Below are 17,001 nucleotides of genomic sequence, written 5' to 3' on the forward strand. Positions count from 1 at the left end.
TCTGCTAAAGTAAAAAAGCAAATATATGATCAGTGGTAGAATTTTTTGTACACTATATTGACTAGTAGGCAGTTTCAGGCAGCCCCTATGGAATTGGCTTCCTTGTAAAGAAGTTTTAGAGACATAAATATCTCTTTACAAATGTACAAGTTGTGAATGCAGACAAGCATGCAGGTACCACAAATCCTGAAAGGAGCATGGAGTCTCCCAAAAACAAACATAGCATGCCTACAGTTTGAAGCTTGTTCTTTCCAACTCCCATCCATGTCTGTGTTGTTCACAAGTTAGTATCCACCAGCCATCAAAAGCAACTGAAGGTTCTTCTAGCCATTAATGACCATTGAATAAACTCATTTAGCAGAAAGCTAAACAAAATATATTTATTGACACAGGCGCATCCATGCGTCCAAATCTACAGCAATCAGCATAATTTGCCAATGTTTCCTTCCTTATTTCAATAGTCGATAGGAAGAAATCAGTTGTAAAAATGTAAAGTATTCTGATGATTTGGTTCTTCATCTGTCAAAGGCAAGAGTTCCTGCTTATTCCAGAATCCCAAATTTCTATATTGCAGCTGAAATACTTTCCAAAGGAAAAAGGCAGATCTCCCCAACTGGTGTCCATCAGATGTTATACTGGCTGGGGCTGATGGTAGTTGTAGTCCAAAACATTTGGAGGGTACCAAGTCAAGGAAGCATATCTAGAAGCTGTGGACACTTAAGTACCAAGGACTAGGTCTGGTTTACATGTTAACAGTCATAATATGATGGTTACACATAATTAACTATTCCTGTTCAGCAGTTCACAGTGCAAGTTAGTTGATTTCAATAAGTGATGGCAAGTGGCCAAACAATATTTTGCAGTGGCATTTTTTTAAAAAATGTAAGGTGCAGGTGTTAAGCCATTAAATACCTATGTTTCACATTGTGAACAAAATGCTAGTGTCTAAAGTGGCCTCCAGATGAGTGCAATAATAGCATATCAACTGGTGCCAGGTCTACAACATTCGAAGTATTTTCTCCAGATTAGCACCCATTAGATGGCTTGAAGATTATAGCATAGGTGGTTTGGAGGATTATAACATAAAAAAATGGAAGAGAGGTATGCTATAGATCAAGCAGTAACTTACAAATATTATTTGCATAGCATATTTAATGCACAAAGTGCACTGTAGCAATATCTGTTTCCTCAGTGGTTGTGTAAATTGTTAGCCTTTCCTTACACTTTTACAAATGCAAAAGTGTGACTTGCCCAAAGCCAGGTGTCGATTTCATAAATTTCAGTACTCTAGTTCTATGCCCATCAAATATCTATCTACGTTCTATGTTCTATAAATATTGTTACAACCGCTTTGTAGAATGGTCATTCTATACAACTGGCTAATGCAAGGCTTTTGGAAGAGATTTTGCTATCCCCGGGGGCTGCACTGTATGATTTGAGTCTACATTAGGTCAAGTCCTAAACCTGGGAACAGCACAGGTAGGGAGGGAGAAGAACCCCATGCCATGCAGGGTTGAATGCTGCCACAACTCCCCATTACCATGACCCTGTGAGAATCCCAAGCTGCTGACCTCTTATGATGCGACAAGCAGATGAGCCATGTGACTTGTTGGAATTAATAGCATTACATTGACATATCTAGGACACACATCTAAAACTTCCAAGTGGAGATGCCTTAAAACAGTGATGGCCAAACTTACCCTCTCCAGCTGTTTTGGGACTACATTTCCCATCATCCCTGACCACTGGTTCTGTTAGCTAGGGATGATGGGAGTTGTAGTCCCAAAACAGCTGGAGGGCCAAGGCATCACTGCCTTAAAACCGTAACTCGTTCATTTTCTTCCATACAACTTCCTTTTTGCTTCTTTCTAATAAGGGATTTTTTATATTTTTTTATTTTTGGGTATGGAGAGCATAAATTAGGATTATCAGAAGAGAACTGTACCATAGATAACCTAGTGTGCAAACTCCAGATAAAGTTCTTAGAAGTTATTTTTTCCTTTTGTCAGTAGTGAACGATATGCAGCTTCTCTAGATATTAAATACAGTGACAGCAATATCTCTCCTTTTTTTTAACATACAGATGCAAAACCCATCAAAAAACCAGACTGGATCCACATATGAAGCTGCCCCTGTATTTATAAAGGTAAGTAGCATAATCTAGACAGCAGCAGCTTGAAGCCAAAGGTGCTGTGGCAGGCGTGGCAGGCATTTTGCTCACAGGAGGCAGGTTGCTAAATCTCTGTCCCAGGGTTTGACTGCTATACAGTATAGGAAATGGAATGCTGGGCTAGACATCCTTTGCAGGGCTTTTGTGTTAATCTGCTTCCCCTTGGAATCTACCTCCAGATGTCCCCTCTTGTTCAGTGATATCTGTTTGAAATATTCTCCATATTTCAAAAGTGAAAATCTGCAACTGCTAGAGGTTTTATTTACAATTAAGTAATATACAAATTCTTTTAAATAATACTGTTCATTTCTTCTTTATTTTGACAATCTCTATACCGTTGAATTACAAAAATCTATAAGCAGTGTACCGCCACGGGGTGAGCTCCCGTTGTTCAGTCTCAGCTCCTGCCAACCTAGCAGTTCGAAAGCACGTCAAAGTGCAAGTAGGCGTTTCCGTGCGCTGCTCTGGTTCGCCAGAAGCTGCTTAGTCATGCTGGCCACATGACCCGGAAACTGTACGCCGGCTCCCTTGGCCAATAAAGTGAGATGAGCGCCACAACCCCAGAGTCTATCACGACTGGACCTAATGGTCAGAGTTCCCTTTACCTTTTATAAGCAGTGTACAAGAAAATAAAATTCCAATTCCAAACTGTTGATCCCCAGTTTCTCTCTAAGCAAAGTAAGTGTGTCTTATGTCATGCATATTTACAGTACTTTTTAACTCCTTCAGGGTCTTCAAAACATTAGCACTACCAACGGCCAGCTAGTGGTGTTTGAATGTCGAATACGGGCATCACCCACTCTTCAAGTTCACTGGTACAGAGAGAACAATCAAATAATCGATTCTGCAGACTTTCGAATATTGAGAAAAAGTAGGTTTTCTGATTTTTAAAAAAACTTCTGTATCTACTACCCAAATTTCCAATTTCAATTCATAAAAGAAAAAAGATTATTTCTATCCATGGAATTTAACAAATCTAAACAAGCTGTGGTCTGCAAAAATGTCTCAAGTTTGTGCACAGTGTTCGGCAAATCCTATTGACGTCAATGAGACTTAAGCAGCCAATAGTTGAATAGCACGGTAAACCTAACAATGAAATATCTACTTGCTGAGCAAAATGCAATTAAATATTACAGGCTTCTACCATGAAACATGTAGTCTGATACTACACGTTTACTCAGATCTCATTGATGTTTCAAGGAAAATACGCTATTGGATTAATATACGCATGACTGCATTATAACCAGGTGTTTATGGGGTTGTGTGACTGCTGCTGAACTGCATCTCTCCTGTTGGTGTCCATGGTAACGTCTAGTAAAATAAATACATGACTGTCCTGTTCATAGCTGTCAACTTACAGATTTGAAAATAAGGGACCAGTAGCCTTGAAAATAAGAGACCTGCCTCCCCTGTTCCAGGCACTCCAGTCTTCCTGTCCTCCTGCAGTCTGGTCAAACTGATGCTGGTAGCTTCGAGAACACTGTCCAACCAACTTTGTAACCAGAGGTTCAATTGAATAGAATCTGAATCACATGCACCACAAGGCCTATGCAGCCTCAACTTAAGATGGCTCCCCGGCCTGGCTTTGCACTGCAAAGTTTGCAGCAGCACGTGCAACAAAATGGCGTCCAGCATTCAAAAACCTCCTCAGCTTGCATTAACTAGCCACACACAAGGCATGCAAGCTCCACCCCCCAGTCGTTCTTAGACTTTTTATTGGGTGAGCAACACAGCCAAGCAACACAGTTGGAGCCTCCCTCCTCCCTGGCCGGCAGGGAGGGAGGGAGAGGAGCTGCTTCCTTTGAAATTTAAGGGACATCATTTAAGGGACATTTAAGGGACATCCATCAATAAGGGACAGCAGCGGGACATGGCGCTGGAATAAGGGACTGTCCCTTCAAATAAGGGACACTTGACAGCTATGGTCCTGTTCAGCATTTCCCCATTCTCTGCAAGTACCAGCCAATGAATGGGAACAGGGATAGAGGCATGCTGAGCCAATGCCTTTTCATGTGTTTTCTTTTGCTAAGGAGAGTTTCGATGATATTGGGAAGAGACATGTAGATTGGCAGCAGCCAGATGTCTGCATAATATCTAGTTAGCCCCTAAAAAGCTTTTATATTGGCCTTTTGGTAATGTATCTTTCAAAAGTATGGCCCATGACCTTAGGCTGTGTACATGTGACATTTTATTCTAGAATCAATGGAGACTAAGTATTTGTTTTTTTCTACATAGTCCACACACAATCTAGATTTTTTTTGCCCTTGAAAAGCACTTCTTGAGAAACCAGTTTATTTCTGAAAATAAAAGCTCACTGCAGATTTATTCTGCATTACCTCATAGTGTGTCCATTTGAAACAAGATCAAAATATTTTTTAAAAAATATTTATTAAGATTTTTAAATACAAGTATAAACATAATAACCAATATAACATGTATCGTAGCATAGTTTCATAACTTCTTTGGACTCCCTCACGTCTCCCGCTCCCACTTACATCATTGTAAATTTTTACCAGCAATTTATCATCTTGTTTAGATTCTTGTGCCCCATTCATTTAAATATACTCTAATAGTTCTCCAGAAGATTTATATTTCTCACTTGTCATCTCAATTCCATCTAATTTAGTGGTGCTCAATTATTTATGATCTAGCATCCTTCTTAACATTCAACCAAATTACAGTATTTTTGCAAATACATCTTAAATTTCTTCCAATCTTCTTCAACCCTCTCCTCTCCCAGGTCTCGGATTCTGCCGGTCATCTCGGCCAGTTCCATATAGTCTATCAGTTGCATCTGCCGTTCTTCCAGGGTGGGTAGATCTTGGGTTTTCCAATGCTTAGCGATGAGTATCCTTGCTGCTGTTGTTGCGTACAGGAAAAAAGTTCTGTCCTTCTTTATCACCCTCTGGCCGACAATACCCAGGAGGAAGGCCTCTGGTTTCTTGGGGAAAGTATACTTAAATACCTTTTTCAACTCATTATATATCATTTCCCAGAGGGCCTTCACTCTAGGGCAGGTGAAAGAATGTTCCTTCATTTCCTTTACATTTCCAACATTTGTTGTCAGACAAATGGTATATTTTGGCAAGTTTAACTGGGGTCATGTACCATCTATATATCATTTTCATTACATTTTCCTTCAAAGCATTACATGCAGTGAAGTTCAACCCAGTGGTCCACAACCTTTCCCAGTCCTCAAACATGATGTTATAGCCAATATCCTGTGCCCACTTTGAAACAAGATCAAAATAGATGCAGGTGGTCTTGAGTCTTGACAGTAGGTGTTGTTGGAATTCTGCCTCGGTCAGAGGAATGTGCCTACCTCTCCAGGCACCGGCTGAATTCCTTTTGACCTCCCCCTGCGACTCCCGGCAGGTAAACAGGCGAGGTCTGTATCGGCGATTTTTCCCAGACTGTGAGAAAAACACACCATTGCTTCTCTCTCCTCCCTGCTCCCCAGGGAGGGGAATTAGACTCAGACAGAAATGTATCTACATGTCTTTATTTCTGTCTTTAGCAGCCATACAGATAAAGATGTCTGCACTCTTCACAAACAACAGCAGAGAGAGAATATAACTCCACCCATGTACATCCTGTACAGGTCATATGACACACACTGAGCTAATATCCTGTGCTCAATACGGAGAATGGACTGCCCCTTTCTTGCCATGGTAACAGTCACAAACATCCTGTCTGGCTTTCCAGCCACCAGCAGCTGACGTAGCTGCTGCTGCTTGCTTCTGCATTGCTTCTTTATGGTAACAGGTGTGTGTGTCCAAAGGTGCCCAACATTGTAGGTAGCGTATAGCAAGATCTCAATCTCCATTTCAAGGGGAAGGTTTTCAAACACATATCATGTACCCTCTTTGGACAACAAGATCTGAAATCAATCTAGATTGTTTTCAATGAATCCAGGGACACTTTTCAATGTCAATGGATTTTGTATGGGGACTGATTTGTAAATCCAGGGACTGTCACCGGGAAACGGGGACGTCTGGTAACCTTAATCTAGATTAAAAGCATGTGGAGGACAAGCATGTCTAATTCCAGACTGAGAGAAACTACATTTTTGTGCTGCAAATGAATTAATGTGCCCACACATTCTTGATTTCTAGTTAATTAAGACAGAAAGAATGAAGAAAATTGCTCAAGCAAAATTATATGCAAATATCTCCGTCTACCACAGATACATACATAAAACAACAATTAAACTATTGTGTATTCCTGTTGTTTTGGGGCCTAATGCTAGCCTAGGGTTGACAGAAAACTAATTTTCCTCTACAGCCTCATGGAAGGCCAACAGGTCTAGTAATGCTGGCAAGGAAATAAGTGCTTAGTTGTATCTTAAGGTTCACAGCTTGTGTCTTTCAGATCTTCATTTTCAGTAGGCTTCACTAAACTATTAAGATCAATAGTCTTTCCATTGATTGAAATGCAGTACAGATTGCACTCTTGGTATAATTTGATTGAATCCCAAGGTCAAAACCTAATAGTATTGACTATTGTTTAAGTGTTTGCTTAAGTGGCTTTGTCCCAAACCGTATTTGATATGCAGTATAAGCTGAGGCACTGGAGATCAGTACTGAATAAGAGCAGCAATCTGACCTCTACTCTGTGCTTTTCCCAGACTTCAAGCATGGTCTCTCAGTTTCAACTCTTTTCCAACAATGCATCCCTCCTCCAGCCCACCTGCTGGAGGTAAAAACAGGTGGGACTGTGCAACCCTGGGGAAAGGAAGTGGGACAGTCATTAAAATGAGAAACAAATGGGTTGTATTGGATGACAAGAAGCACAGATTATAAACTGATAAGAAGGCTATTATGAAATGCTAAGCCTGCATGGCATTTCAAACTGCATCAGTACCAGAATCAAGCCTCATCTCGTATGTCCCTCATATTAAATGACATTCCACATACATCTTCAAGAGGCTCCACTGACAGATGTGTTTTTCATCAGTAGGACTATCAGTATAGTATATTTATTAGGTTATGTATCTTGCAACAGTATTTACTAGTGTATTTACTAGTGTGTATTTAGCTTGTTGAACAGCTCTTACTGCTAGGAACTTTGTCCTGAGCATAACAATTAAGTCATTGTCTATTCTGATGTTCGCTCTCTCTGTCTGTCTCTCTCTGTGTGTGTTTCAGAGGCTTGTTCATCCCTGACCCCTGGTAAGTAATTCTAAAGGACTAGGAGGGAACTAGTTGCTGAAAACCAGGCACATCCAACAACTAGTGCCCCCAGATGAGAATGTGCATCCAGTCAGTACAATGAGGCTTAGCTGAGCGCAGCAATACAGAAGTGTCCCTGCATCAGTTACAACATGCACAGAATCTGCTTTGGTGTGCAGATATTTCTTGCTGCATCTGAGAGATATTGCTCAGCAAGCTGTATGCTGTATCATCAGTAAGAAATTCTGCGGCCTTCTGTGTAAAAGTGACACAATAGCAAGCAACAAAGTGCACATAATACTCGACTTCTTATATGCCTGTAGCCTAGCTGTACTAGTAAAGAGGTGTGTTGGTGTCTAGCTCAATGCTTTGAAGTCAGTCCCATTTAATTACCCATTAACATTAAATTACTTAATTACTTAATTTAATTACTTGAATTAGTTTACTCCCATGTAAGTATACCTTGAATTGCAGTGGTATTTGTACACAGAAACTAATAATTTGTGTCATCCCTTCACAGCCGTTTTCATGAAGGCAAACCACGTTCTACATTCACCAGCCTGCATTTGTACGGTGGCCTCCTGAGTCCATTCTCAAAGGTTGAATGGGGTTAACGTTTGCAGAGGCTTACATTTAGATTAAACACACGTATTCTTGCTGTTTTAAAGGCTCTACAGTTGCCATTTGATTAGACCTTGCCTATTCATTTTATTTTGTCATAATTGAATTTGTTTAAAATCATGAATTATTTTTTGCGAACTGCCTTAGGAAAGTAGTCTTACTTAATATTGTGAACAAAGTGACAACAGAATCTGCTTCAAATTTATAAGAATAACCATGCCTTAACTGCCGGAATAAACCATGAACTTCTATAGTGCTGCCTTTTTACCCGAGAAGTACTTTCTTTCCAGCAATAAAATCTCGGTTCTATGGAAAATTAGATCAATTCCCACTGGTAGTATGGGAGAAATGGTAATATGGCAATGTTTAAAAATTAATTTTTAAGTGTCTCATTCAGCTATTTCCTCCTTCCAGAGGAAGTTTGCACCTTAGTGATTACAGAAGCATTTCCTGAAGATTCTGGAATATTTAAATGCATTGCTGAAAATGAGTTTGGTGCAGTAGCCTCCAGTGCACACCTTTTTGTTTCCCAAGGTAATTGCAGATTCTTCTCCCTCTCAGTTTTGGTGGGAGGGTAGGATGCTGTTTCTTCTCTGGAAGGATGACTTCTATTTCCCACTCGTGCAAAACAGTGTTATTTAAGCCTAGAATAGCTTGTTGCCAGCTGTGCAGCACAGCAAAATGATCAGACTATATATACACAACCTGAAAGCTAAAAATGATTGTTTTTAAATATATCTAGTGAAGCTTTAGACACACAACTTGCCTGGTCTAAAAACACTTTCTGAAAACCGAGTGCCTGGAGCATGGGTAGGCAAACTAAGGCCTGGGGGCCGGATCCAGCCCAACTGCCTTCTAAATCCGGCCCACGGACGGTCTGGGACTCAGCGTGTTTTTACATGAGTAAAATGTGTGCTTTTATTTAAAATGCATCTCTGGATTATATGTGGGGTATAGGAATTTGTTCTTTTTCCCCCTTTGAAAATATAGTCTGCCCCCCCCCAACAAGGTCTGAGGGACAGTGGACTGGCCCCGGGCTGAAAAAGTTTGCTGACCCCTGGCCTAGAGAATTACCGGAGGGCGTGTTAAGCAGTTAACATAAAAGCTAAGCAAGCTGATAGCCTTGGACTTCCATGCAAGTTGTTCTGAGTTTTCCAAAGAATAATATGTATACTTTGCTTTAATTAACTAAATCTAAATCAAGGCATATCAATGGAGATCTGTTTGGTGCAATTCAAAGACAGTACAAGACGCTTTTGTGTTTCTTTACAGTCCCTAACGTTCTCTTTTTTTATTTCTTTAAAAGCCTGCTCTTATTATTGGTTCTGGATTCTGTAATGGATTCCACAAGGATTCCCATCCTTAGTTTCTCTCTTTTCAGATAAGAACTGTCAGTTTATAAATAGTTTTAGTTGTTTTAGTTTCACTCAAAATATGCAAATCCTTTTCATCAAGAAGATACGGTGGAATTTCCCTGATGAGTAAAGAGATTAGAGAGAGAGTTACAATATGGCTCTTTAGAAATCACTTTCCCACCCCAAACTAGACAATAATACAATGGTGTAAGTCAGTGCTTTTGGTTTTATATCTAAATTGTGCTTTTCAGGAACAGAGGAGATTGAAGGATTTGAAGTGGCTCCCTCACTGTCAGCTACACCAGCCACAATGAACGTCCTCTCTACACCAAACAGCCAATGTGTAGGAATGGGAAGTGATGTAGACAACAAACCTTCCAGTGTTACACTACAAAAGTCTTCTGGCTCATCAAGTCCAGAGGAACCTGCAAGTTCCTGGTGGCGAAACTATGGTGACGAGAGCAAGGATTTTAGTGACATTTATGAAGAAACTTCAGATAACTCATATCATGGGTAAGTCAAAGCAAAGATTCTAATGACTCTTCTACTCAACTGTAGGAACTGCTTCCACTATAAATCACTGCAAACAATACCCTCCCCCTCCCAAAAATTACCCCAGATCTATAGGATATGAATTTTGGATATAGATTTTGGAAGCACAGTTTCTGGTTTGCCTGCAGACAAATTGACCCTCTAGTCTAGCCATGCAATTGCTGAGGCAGCTAGCTTTATATGCTCATTGACATTTTAATTTGGATGAGTTATCCACAAAAGTCAGGCAGGTTGTTGAATAAAGTAAAGGGTAAAGGGACCCCTGATCTTAGGTTCAGTCATGGCCGACTCTGGGCTTGCGGCGTTCATCTCGCTTTATTGGCCAAGGGAGCTGGCGTACAGCTTCTGGGTCACATGGCCAGCATGACTAAGCCGCTTCTGGCAAACCAGAGCAGCGCACGGAAATGTCCTTTACCTTCCCGCCGGAACGGTACCTATTTATCTACTTGCACTTTGACATGCTTTTGAACCGCTAGGTTGGCAGGAGCAGGAACCGAGCAACGGGAGTTCACCCCGTTGCGGGGATTTGAACCAGCGACCTTCTGATCGGCAAGTCCTAGGCTCTGTGGTTTAACCCACAGCGCCACCCATGTCCCATTGTTGAATACAGACCCTTTAATTCAGTGGTAGGGTACAGCACAATAATGGTAAGCACAGCTGCAAACATTTTCATCTGGCCACAGATTTTCCAAAATATGACTCAAATTAAAACTAATTTTGCTCTCTGAGGTTAAAAGATGAGCACTGTAGCAAAAAGAAAGAAAAAGAAAAACCATAGAAAATTATTGTCTATGCATAAAACTAAAATAAATACCTGAACCCATGTCAAGTTCACTTGAGAACTAACACTTCATTGAGATAATATATTTGCCTCAAGAATGTCTGTTTCCTGTGATAAAAAGCAATGAGTAGTTCAGTTGAGTGGAATATCCTATTTTTTAATTTGGTAATCAACATTTTAAAAACAATTACCTGTTCTGAATGCACCACTACAAATGAGTCAAGAGCTCCCAGTGGAATGATTTACACCTCTATAAAATTAATTTCAACAGCATGGCTATCTATAAATTAGAAATAAAAAAAAATTGTTTCTTTTAATTTTATGACACCAAATTTTTGATTTGGTTCTTAAAACCAATTTGGTTTTTCTATCTAACATCGTATCATCTTAGGGTGGCTTACAATATAATAAAACAGGAAGACAGCACTATGATAAGACTTAATTCAATGAAACTTATAAAAGCAGTATAAAATACGGAACCACAACCTGGGCTCTTCACTTGCCCAAAGAAACACAACTCATGCTCTTCACTTGCAGTAGCAACATATTTCCTAATAATCTCGCAAACCCCCTGGCAAACATGTGTTTTCACCTGGCACCAAAATCCCAATGCCAGTCATGACTCTAGGAAGACGATATTCTCTTGCTAGGATGCCACCACAAAGAATGCCCTATCCCATGTCACCACATAATGCACTTCAGCTGATTGGTAGAACAATGAGAAGGGCCTCCACTCCAGAACTAAAATAATGGGCAGGCTGATGCAGGGAGAAGCATTATTCAGTTGTTTAGATCCTAAGATGTTTAGAACTTTGTGGGTATACGCCATCACTTTGAATTCCACCTTCACCTTCTTCTTCTTCTCTTCTTTGGCGATCACTCATAGCAGCTAAGTAAGATTGTCTTCCATAAACACGGTTTTAACAATGAGTCCGTAAGTGACTGTGGAGGCCAATTCTGGATCCACACGTCCTTCCACAGTGGGGACATTGGTTCCGGGTGGGAGTTGATCACGGTGTAGATTTGCCAAGCATGCCTTCCTCTTAGCACGTTTCTCCCTTGCATCCTGAGTTTGAGTGTCTTCAAAGCCCATGACACCTTTGGTAAAGGCTGTTCTCTAATTGGAGCGCTCGCAGGCCACTGTTTCCCAATTGTTGGTGTTTATACTACCTTTTTTTAGATTTGGCTTGAGACAGTCTTTAAACCTCTTTTGTTGACCACCAGCATTACGCTTTCCATTTTTCAGTTCGGAATATAGTTGCTTTGGAAGACGGTAATCAGGCATCCACACAACATGACCAGTCCAACAAAACTGATGTTGAAGAATCATTGCTTCAACACTGGTGATCTTTGCTTCTTCCAGTACACTGTTATTAGTTTGTTTGTCTTCCCAAGTGATGTGTAATTTTTTTTGGAGATACTGTTCATGGAATCTTTCGAGGAGTTGGAGATGGCATTTATAAGTGGTCCATGTTTCACAAGCATACAGTAAGGTTGGTAGGCATCCAATAATAAATTGTCCAGATCATAAAGAAGAAGGTATATCTAGGTCTAGTATAACGTTGTGAAATATTTAAGCCTGTAAATTTGTGTGCTTCGGACTGGCAAAATGCATTATGCATTAATCCATACGTGGGATGTCATTGGAATTCTTCACAAGCCTAATTCCAAGGGAAATGATTGAATTAGGGAAATTCCAAGGGAAATAGCTGAATAAGTCTCCAGTCCTATATACTTACCTGGGAGAAAGTCCCATTGAACTTAATATGACTGACTTCTGAGTAGACATGTGTAGGGTCTTCTGGCTCCTTAACAGATTTATTGTGTGCCATAGCTAATGTTGTAATAAGCCTTTAAGGAACTATGAGACTCTTTAGAATTTTAGAAATCCAGAGTTGTAGAATGTCCTAATTCCTTTTGATACCTGAAAGTACAACCAGATCTCTCATGAGGTGGCCATCATATGATCATTGTAGTAGTGGTTGTTTTCTGTCTCTGGCATAAATATGTTTTGGGCCAGGCTTTATTTTCTAGTTTCAACATTGTGATGGCAAGTTCAGGATGACTTTTTACAGGGTTGTTTTTAGAAGAGTTGGATACTGGAGTCTTGTATTTCTGTATTAATCTTTATTTACACATTAGAGCATACAGGATTTATGAAGCTGATGGTTATACTACAGTTTCCTTCTATGCCTGCTAATTCTGACTTTTGACTGAAAAGGCTTGATTTCAGTTACATAGCCAGTTTCCTTTTCATAATCACTATTTTCTTTAGGTGGAATTTTATGCTAATCGGTACCCAATTAATGCTTGCTTGATAGAATGAGTGTCCAAAGTACTGGTATGTGAGCTTAATTTTACATTTCTAATCAGAACCTTAATATGGTAGTTTTCTCTGAAAAAGATAAACAATACAAAAAGGAAGTCGGTACTTTTGGTTTACGCATTTAAACTTTTTTCTTTGCTACCAATATAGATCAAAGCAATACTACATTAACATATTCTTTTGAACTGCAAATTTAGTGAATTTAGGGTGTAACATTGGAACTGTTATTTGTAGTGGAAATTGGGGAAATAAACCTTTAGCTTTTGGCTGACCTCAGTTACAGACAATTTCTCATTCCTGTTTGTTCCTGGATGGAACTTCTCACCTCCTCCAGTTGTAGCACAGAAGTTGTTACAGTATTCTTCTGTAGCTCAAAGCAAGCAGCTCAAAGCATGCAATGTGAAACTGCAGATTAAATGGCCTAAACCTAACATGTTTATTCAGAAGCAAAGCCCAGTGATTTTCAGTTGGCTTTACTTTCATGTAAGCATGCTTAGGTATGCAGCCCAAGATAGAACTTTTGGACAGGAAGTGAACATGCTTTACTACAGTGGAGAATGTATTGGATAATGCATGGAAAGTGATATTTGTGACCGGGTTGCATTTGGACCCAGTTTAAAGGTAAAGGGACCCCTGACCATTAGGTCCAGATGTGGACAACTCTGGGGTTGCGGCGCTCATCTCGCTTTACTGGCCGAGGCAGCCGACGTACAGCTTCCGGGTCATGGTCAGCATGACTAAGCTGCTTCTGGCGAACCAGAGCAGCGCACGGAAATGCTGTTTACCTTCCCAACAGAGCGGTACCTATTTATCTACTTGCACTTTGATGTGCTTTCGAACTGCTAGGTTGGCAGGAGCAGGGACCGAGCAACAGGACCTCACCCCGTCGCAGGGATTCAAACCACTGACCTTCTGATTGGCAAGCCCTAGGCTCTGTGGTTTAAACCACAGCACCACCCGTGTGCCTAAACCCAGTTTAACGTAAAGGTAAAGGTAACCATGCCCGTACGGGCCAGTCGTGTCCGACTCTAGGGTTGTGCACCCATCTCACTTAAGAGGCCGGGGGCCAGCGCTGTCCGGAGACACTTCCGGGTCACGTGGCCAGCGTGACGAAGCTGCTCTGGCGAGCCAGCACCAGCGCAGCACACGGAAACGCCGTTTACCTTCCCGCTATAAAGCGGTACCTATTTATCTACTTGCACTTAAGGGTGCTTTCGAACTGCTAGGTGGGCAGGAGCTGGGACCGAACAACGGGAGCTCACCCCGCCACAGGGATTCGAACCGCCGACCATGCGATCGGCAAGCCCTAGGTGCTGAGGTTTTACCCACAGCGCCACCCGCGTCCCAGACATACCCAGTTTCGTGCACCCTAAAACAAGGCTGGGGAACCTGTGGTCCTCCCATGACATTGGACTCCCAACTCCCACCAATCCTTACCACGGGCCATGCTGCATGGTGCTGGTGGGGAGTCCAATGACAACTGGAGGGCCAATGGGTTTCTCAGAAGTCAGACACTATATTGTAAGGGCTGCCAGTTTCCATACAAGCTTTGTTTCTTATGATTTGTGGTTGCACAGCTGGACTTTTGTCACTCCAGCATCATATCAGTGGGATGCTCTTCCTAAAGAGGTCTGCACACCCACCTCAATGCCAATGAGCAAACTTAATGATTCAGAAAAGCCTTTGGGGTTATTTGAACTAGGCTGAACAATCACGATGGCTTCTACGGCTTTTTGCTGGCATTTATTTTGTTTTTACCAGTTGTATGGATTTTAAATCAAGTTGTTTGCAAGCTGCTTTGATCATCCCCCTCCCAAAAGGTGAACTATAAACGTTTTATTAAATTAATAAACAATGCAAGACTTGGAATGCCTTCTAAGCACTGTTTATGAAAAATACTTCACACACACACACACACACACACACACATATATAGCCGTATCTGGAGACCTCAGTGCACATGCCACTAAAAAATACGTTGGCCTTTAACAGGGGCATTCTGAAAATGTCAAATCGGGGGCATTCTGTGCAAGGCTGGATTGTAATGCTGCAGTCGAACCCCTTTAAAGGAGTTCAAGATTTCCGTGCAAATCTCTGCGCTGAAACCTAGGCAGGAATTTCTCCAAGGAGGAAGGGAAGAAGCATCGCCGCCTGTGTATTGTGAAGGAAATCCGAGACTAGATGCCCAGAGAAGAAGAGGGGAAATCACAAGCCTCTGGCCGTTTTCGTTTTTTCGGCGCTTAAACAAGGTGGTTGTGTGAATTGGGTGGGAAAGCGAGGCTTTCTTTCACGTCTCTCCACCATAAGCTAAGCATCCAGACACCTCGTCGGTTGGAACCGTCTGCCGAGACTCCCTGTGAGGGAGGAAGGTCAGAGGGGTGCTTGAACAAAAGGAGCGCCAGCAGGGCTAGGTTGGAAATCTGATCGGGTGCGACACAATCTCCCCTTGTCTCCGCTTCAGAATCAAAGTCCCTTCGACGGCCGAAATGGGGGGGGTGTTTTATTTCGAAGGGGCTGCTCAATTTGCGAGAAAGGCTAATCCAGCGCACTAGTTTATTCTGCCTCCTTCAACTCTTCTTCACCTTCGCGCCTATCCTTCCACAGACAGGTGGAGCAGCTTCAGGTCGTACCTTCTCTTAGCTGCCTTGAGCCAACCCGCTTTGCCCAGTTAGATCATAATTTTAGCTTTCCCTCCAGAGCCGGGCTTTGGTTCGGAAAGTTCACCCGGTTCAGCACCGCTGTTCTCTTGGAAGAGGCCCGCTGAAGTTGGAGCCAGAGGATCATGTGCAAAATTTAGGCGCAGTTGGCAACCGCAGAGCATCCGGGTGCGCAGGAATGGTAACGCTCCCGAGGATGCCCTTGGGGCGGTGGGATTAGTTCGAGGCTATTCCGGGCTCGGTAGGCTGTAAGCTGCAATTTACTTTGAATTGAAGTCCCGGTGAAGATCGGTGGGCGTCTTTTTCCCGGGGGTAGGGAGGGCCTTCAGTGAGATGGCCGGTACGGCAGCCTGGATCGATGAATGGAAAGTTGTGTTAGCAGTTGGGAGCACTTCTCTTGCAAATGTGTTCTTTTTTCTTTCTGTTTTAAGGGAGCCTTTCTCACCAAACTTACTTTATTTTAGTCTGCCCTCCCCCAAATCCACGTGCTATATACGAACATGTTAAAAGTTACGCTTGCTCCCAGTAGGACGTTTTTCCTTGATTTTCTTTCTCCCCTCCCAGTATCGTTGCCTGCGCAGGCGCCATGGGCGGGGAGGGGGGCAGCTGCCCCCCATCAAGTAAATAAATAAAAATTACCAACTAAACTAACTGACCAATTGCATCGCAGATAATTTGGTTCTGCCCCCCCCCCAACGCAAGGCCTCCCCACCCCCAATAAATCTTGGCTACGTCCATGACAGGCGCCCCCGACCAAGAGACTTGTGCAACGGTTTTAAAGTGGCAGGCGGTCTTTTGCCCGGCTACTCGGGAGTAAGCCTGATTGAATCCCTTGGGGTTTACAAGAATAAATATGCACGATATATCGGCTTGCCTAACAGAATCGCTGGGCAGCCTATGTCCTACCTAACGAGAGATGACCGTGGTAGGGCGGGGGACTTTTATTCTGACACCTTAGCCTGGGTAGGTGGACAAGCGGGCACATCCGATGTCATTATTTGGCAGCAGATAAAAGTCACTGGCCTTATTAATACTAAGCAGAGAGCTACTATGATTGTAGTCTGTGTTAGTGAATGGCTGGCTTCCCCCACCAGCACTGGTTAAAAACACCTCAGGTGATACCATCTTTTGACAACAGGTAAGACTCTTTTGTTCCTCCCCTCCCGCCTTGCTTTTAAACCGCTGGAGCGGTAAGTGCGTCGCTTTAGAGGATCCCGAGTGCTTAGCATGCAAGTATTGCGTTAGGCTCCAAAAAGTGGATCTTGTAGAGAGTTAAGACCCACAGAGCCCAGCGAGAGTTTTGAGTAAAAACTCGTTTAGGATCTCGCTGTTAGTAATGGATGCGAGGTGCAGTGGAACCTTCTCTTT

At 42.2% G+C, this 17,001-nt stretch overlaps 1 protein-coding gene across 25 annotated transcripts in view; it reads left to right on the forward strand.

Annotated features, from left to right (window-relative positions):
- MYOT (myotilin) overlaps positions 1-17,001 on the forward strand; it is a 56,790-nt gene that overhangs the window by 22,334 nt on the left and 17,455 nt on the right. For 20 of the 25 annotated variants that reach the window (XM_081850348.1, XM_081850346.1, XM_081850339.1 and 17 more), the window contains 5 exons: positions 2,084-2,146; positions 2,900-3,041; positions 7,318-7,341; positions 8,377-8,496; positions 9,569-9,830. In XM_081850348.1, coding sequence (XP_081706474.1) covers positions 2,084-2,146; positions 2,900-3,041; positions 7,318-7,341; positions 8,377-8,496; positions 9,569-9,830 — 611 coding nt within the window. Of the gene's footprint in view, positions 1-2,083; positions 2,147-2,899; positions 3,042-7,317; positions 7,342-8,376; positions 8,497-9,568; positions 9,831-16,386; positions 16,772-17,001 lie in introns of those variants that run through there. The other 5 variants (XM_081850342.1, XM_081850341.1, XM_081850343.1 and 2 more) reach the window with 5 other exon arrangements.

This window comes from Podarcis erhardii, assembly GCF_964252035.2.
Source record: "Podarcis erhardii genome assembly, chromosome: 2".
Taxonomy (NCBI): Eukaryota; Metazoa; Chordata; class Lepidosauria; order Squamata; family Lacertidae; genus Podarcis; species Podarcis erhardii.